This window comes from Zea mays, chromosome 1 (genome assembly GCF_902167145.1).
Source record: "Zea mays cultivar B73 chromosome 1, Zm-B73-REFERENCE-NAM-5.0, whole genome shotgun sequence".
Classification (NCBI taxonomy): Eukaryota; Viridiplantae; Streptophyta; class Magnoliopsida; order Poales; family Poaceae; genus Zea; species Zea mays.
The window spans coordinates 111,255,686-111,261,557 of NC_050096.1; the positions used below are offsets into that span (position 1 = coordinate 111,255,686).

The following is a 5,872-nucleotide window of genomic DNA, read 5'->3' on the forward strand; positions in this document are numbered from 1 at the left end:
ACGGAAATATATTACTATTATTCTACTGTTTTCCCTCATCATATAACATGTAAGGACTATATATATAAACTTCTATTTGTGTTTGTCAAGTCCTCGATGTCGACTTTTTTCGCGGCTAGGAAACAGGAAATGGATTACAAAATGCAAAATGCCAGTTCTTGTCCCTTCATCAGGGAGCTTCCTTGCCCACAAAGATATATATGCAAAACTTCTGAAGACAAATCAATATAGTATTTAATTGTTGAAACAGATCCGTCATGTGGCATGTGCATATATACATGGATCCACATCCAAATAAACTGGGATGTGTATGTGGTGTCATGCTGTCATCATTACTATTCCCTGACTGACAGTTAACTAATACAAGAGGAAATCCATCAGGAACACCTACTAATTAAAGCTACAGCTACAGCACCAGCAGTGGGCACTATACTAAGCAGAAGCAACACCAAATTAAACAAGACATATATCTCTTGTTTTTGCTACTAGAATCATATGCATGCGTGGTGCTCCATCGTCCTCACGCGACGCCGCTATCAATTCATTAATTAGCTTGTGAAAAAACAAAGCTAATGAATTAAGGGGGGAGGGGACAGGAATATATGCCATCTAGTGAACCAATTACTATCTAGCTAGTAGATGACCATCGATGAATGATAGAGCGTGGCTAGCGCTAAAGAAAAATACGTATATATGTATGTGTGCGCATGCATGTATATACATATGTATGCGTGTTCAGCAGGCGGCAGAATTGGTGAAAGGGCTGAACACGTGTGGCGCTCGGCCGCCGGGGCCGCCCGCCTTAGGCTTATTATCTGCACCGGCGGTGGTTGCGGCGGCGGCAGATGCTCCGGTGGCAACAAGGCGCTGGCAGGAGGGGCAGATGGAGAGCGCAGCGGCAGCGGCGGTGGGCATGAAAAAGGCAGCCGGGTGGGGGTGCGGGTGGCTGAGGGCGCGGAGCTGCTGGAGCTCGCGGTGGAGACGCCGGTTCTCCTCTGTTAACGTCTCGCAGCAGCGCTTGAGAATCTCGCAGTCCACTTCTGTCTGCTTCAGCTTGGTTCTGCATGGAGAACACATCAGGATAGTTTTTATATATATATCCAATAGATCATATAGTACGTACTTAAGATAATTCGTTGTTAAAAAGTAATTATATATGTGTTTAATTTCTGAATGATTTTTTAGGAATAGATATTAAGAATAATTGGGGACGAAGAATATATGATGGAACGAAAAAAAACTGAAAGGAGATATGGATTTTGAGGTGAATATATGAGTGATGACTAACCTGGCTCTTCTGTTTTGGAACCAAACCTCCACTTGCCTTGGGCTCAGGTTCAGTTGTCTGGCCAAAGCAGCCTTCTGCTTCTGCTCAGATGCGTTATGCACAAGCACAACACGAGCCAAAAAAAATGACATCAGAAGCGCTAATTAAACCTAATAATATGTTCTACTTCTGCCTAGCAGGACAGGACTTACAGGGTTGAGGGTGCTGTGCTCCTTGAAGTGGTCCTCCAGCAGCGCCGACTGCTCCTTGGACAGCCTCAGCTTCTTCCGGCTGCTGTTGCACCCTTCGTCGTCGTCGGCAGTAACCACCGCCGACGACGCCACTGAGTAGACAAGTACCCTGCCGGTGGCCTCGTCGTCGTTCCCCTCCATCGTCTGCAGCTCCCTCTTCACGGCAGCGAACCTCCTCACCGGTGCGGTCGGGCCATCATCCTTGGTCGCCGGGCCGCTGAGCGACAGAGAAGGCTCCAACAACGCCGCACACGGATGCGACGGATGTTGGGGCTTGAGCTCCTGGTGGTGGTGGCCGGAGCCGAGGGAGAGGCCCAGGGCGAGGCCAACCTCTTCTTGCTCCATACACAGTTTCTTCTGATCTTGCGTAGGAGATAGTTTAATTTCTTGCTGAAGTAGTTTGCCTATGGTGTCCCTAGCTGCTTCTGCTCGTCTGAGTATGTGTAGAGAGAGAAAGGAGATAGAGAGAATGGTCCAGGAAGGAGAGAGAGAGAAGGAGAAGCTAGAGGAGGAGAGGGGGAGAGAGATGAGGAGGATGGACACCCATACATATAGAGGGGGTGGCAACAGACAGCAGGATGTCCACTTGAGCCCAAACAGGCAATCCAAAACACAATAATGCACTTCACACTTGCAAAGGTTGACAAAAATGAAAAGGTAGGAATTGAATTGTACATATTATTCTACGTGTACGACCAACACCCTTTTTCCCATTCTCATATGTATAAGCAAAAATAATCCCCACACAAATATTCATTGCAAAATATTGTATTAATTTTTTTACATGGAAGGCTTGAGAGCACCTAGAGGGGGGTGAATAGATGATCCTGTAAAAACTTGAAACTTAAAGTCACAAACTTGATTAAGTGTTAGACCAATAAAGCCAAGTGGCTAGAGAGGAGTTCTTGCAAAACATGATAACCACAAAGAAATCAACACAGATAGACACAATGGTTTATCCCGTGGTTCGGCCAAGTCCAACACTTGCCTAGTCCACGTTGTGGCGTCCCAATGGACGAGGGTTGCACTCAACCCCTTTCAAGTGATCCAAAGATCCACTTGAATACTAGGGTGTTCTTCTTTCTTTACTCTTTCCCGTTTGCGAGAAATCTCCACAACTTGGAGTCTCTCGCCCTTACAATAAGGATCAAAGTGAAAGAACTAGAGTAAGGGAGGTAAGCAACACACACAAATCCACAGCAATACTCACACACACATCCAAGACTTAAGCTCAAATGAATAACACAAGGTTCACCACTAGAACGGAGCTCAAATCACTAAGAATGCCAATCGAGTGCGCAAAGACAGAGTGTGAATGATCAAGAATGCTTGGTGTCCTCCTCCATGCGCCTAGGGGTCCCTTTTATAGCCCCAAGGCAGCTAGGAGCCGTTGAAAGCAATCCAGGAAGGAAATTCTTGTCTTCTGTCGGGTGGCACACCGGACAGTCCGGTGCACCACCGGACAAGCACTGTTCACTGTCCGGTGCAGATCGCCTTCCAAAATAGGTGCAACCGACCGTTGAAGATTCAGAGCCGTTGGCGCACCGGACACTGTCCGGTGCACACCGGACAATCCGGTGCCCCCATCCGACCGTTGGCCCGGCCACGCGTCACGCGTGGATTGTGCGGCCGACTGTTGGCTCGACCGACCGTTGGCTCACCGGACAGTCCGGTGCACCACCGGACAGTCCGGTGATTTTTAGCCGTACACCGCCGACGAAATCCCGAGAGTGGCCAGTTTGACCAAAGCCAGCCTGGCGCACCGGACACTGTCCGGTGCACCACCGGACAGTCCGGTGCACCTAGACTGAGCAGAGTCTTGGCTGCTTTAGCCAAGTCATTTTCTTTTTGTCTTTTCTCTGATTCTAGCACTTAGACAAATATGTTAGTACACAAAAACCAATATACTAAGTCTAGAATCATACCTTTGTGTTGATTCGCACTTCATCCACCATTTGGCACTGTTTAACACTTAAACATTTGTGTTGGCACTTAATCACCAAAATACTTAGAAATGGCCCAAGGGCACATTTCCCTTTCAATCTCCCCCTTTTTGGTGATTTATGCCAACACAACAAAAAGCAACACATAGAAGTGCAACATCAATGCAAATAAGAAGAAGAATTGTTTTTGATTCAAATTTGGCATATTAGGATCATTCTTTGCCACCACTTGGTTTGTTTTTGCAAATCAACTTCAATTTCCTATCTCTAAGTCAAACCCACTTGTTGAGACATAAAGAGAGGTATTCCAAGAGAAATTGATCAAGAATTCAAAAATTCCCCCTTTTTCCATAATCAACCATTCTCCCACAAGAGACCAACTTTTGACAATAAGAGACAATAAGAGTATTTTGACAAAACCAAAACTCTAACTCTACTATTTTCAAAATTCTCAAGTGGTAGCTGATCCATTGCTTGCTTTGGCCTTAATTTCTCCCCCTTTGGCATTAAGCACCAAAACGGGATCATTATTGGCCCTTTAACCCCATTGCCTCACCAAAATCTTCAATTAAGAGTAAAAAGGCAAAAAGAGCATGGAGATGAACTTGGAGTAAGTTACCCTCTCATCGGAGTGCAGTGGAAATCTTGCATGGTCCAAGTCCACATTTCCCTTTCAATCCACTTTTGAGACTAAAACAAGTAAACTCAAACACAAGGTTAGTCTCAAAGTGTCAAGTTGTGGCATGCCTCCTCGTAAATAAGTGCATCACTTGCACATGGACTTGTGAGGTCCGGGGATCATGTGTACAACTTGAGCACCATACATTAAACAACAAATCTCATAAATGCATAAAGGAACTTGATCAAATGCATAAAACACATGTATGCTATAAGTCAATCCAAGTTACGCGAATCTAAGACATTTAGCTCACTATGCAGCCTACAAAAGGTTGACTCATCTAGAGGCTTGGTAAAGATATCGGCTAGCTGGTTCTCGGTGCTAACATAAAACACTTCGATATCTCCCTTTTGCTGGTGGTCTCTCAAAAAGTGATGCCGGATGTCTATGTGCTTAGTGCGGCTGTGTTCAACAGGATTATCCGCCATGCGGATTTCACTCTCATTATCACATAGGAGTGGGACTTTGCTCAGATTGTATCCAAAGTCCCGGAGGGTTTGCCTCATCCAAAGTAGTTGCGCGCAACACTGTCCTGCGGCAACATACTCGGCCTCAGCGGTGGATAGGGCAACAGAAGTTTGTTTCTTAGAACTCCAAGACACCAGGGACCTTCCTAAGAATTGGCACGTCCCTGATGTACTCTTCCTATCAACCTTGCATCCAGCATAATCGGAGTCTGAGTACCCAATCAAGTCAAAGGTTGACCCCTTTGGATACCAGATCCCGAAGCAAGGCGTAGCAACTAAATATCTAAGAATTCGCTTAACGGCCATAAGGTGACACTCCCTTGTGTCAGATTGAAATCTAGCACACATGCATACGCTTAGCATAATATCTGGTCTACTAGCACATAAATAAAGTAAAGACCCTATCATAGACCGGTATGCCTTTGGATCAACGGACTTACCTCCTTTGTTGAGGTCGACGTGTCCGCGGTTCCCATTGGAGTCTTTGCGGGCTTGGTGTCCTTCATCCCAAACTGCTTGATCAAATCTTGCGTGTAGACCATCCTTGAGTTGCTTCACTTGGAACCCAAGGAAGTAGTTCAACTCGCCCATCATCGACATCTCGAATTTCTGAGTCATCACCCTCTAAACTCTTCACAAGACTTTTGGTTAGTAGAACCAAATATTATGTCATCGACATAAATTTGGCATACAAATAGATCACCATCACAAGTCTTAGTAAAAAGAGTTGGATCGGCTTTCCCAACCTTGAAAGCATTAGCAATTAGAAAATCTCTAAGGCATTCATACCATGCTCTTGGGGCTTGCTTAAGTCCATAGAGCGCCTTAGAGAGCTTACACACGTGGTCGGGGTACCGTTCATCCTCAAAGCCAGGGGTTGCTCCACGTACACCTCCTCCTTGATTGGCCCGTTGAGAAAAGCGCTCTTCACGTCCATTTGGAACAACCTGAAAGAATGGTGAGCGGCATAGGCTAACAAAATACAAATCGACTCTAGCCTGGCCACAGGAGCAAAAGTCTCCTCAAAGTCCAAACCTGCGACTTGGGCATAACCTTTTGCCACAAGTCGTGCCTTGTTCCTTGTTACCACCCCGTGCTCGTCTTGTTTGTTGCGAAACACCCACTTGGTTCCCACCATGTTTTGCTTGGGACGAGGCACCAGTGTCCAAACTTCATTTCGCTTGAATTTGTTGAGCTCTTCCTGCATGGCCAACACCCAGTCTGGATCTAGCAAGGCCTCTTCTACCCTGAAAGGCTCAATAGAA

The 5,872-nt window shown here is 46.0% G+C and overlaps 1 protein-coding gene across 1 annotated transcript; it reads right to left on the reverse strand.

Annotated features, from left to right (window-relative positions):
• Positions 1–213: 213 nt before the first annotated feature.
• LOC107275244 (Homeobox-leucine zipper protein HAT3) lies at positions 214–2,038 on the reverse strand. Its single transcript, NM_001320548.1, has 3 exons — positions 1,480–2,038; positions 1,289–1,368; positions 214–1,060 (listed from the first exon to the last, which is right to left on the reverse strand). The coding sequence occupies exons 1-3, from the start codon at positions 1,861–1,863 to the stop codon at positions 736–738; spliced, it is 789 nt and encodes a 262-aa protein (NP_001307477.1). The 5' UTR covers positions 1,864–2,038; the 3' UTR covers positions 214–735.
• Positions 2,039–5,872: the final 3,834 nt, after the last annotated feature.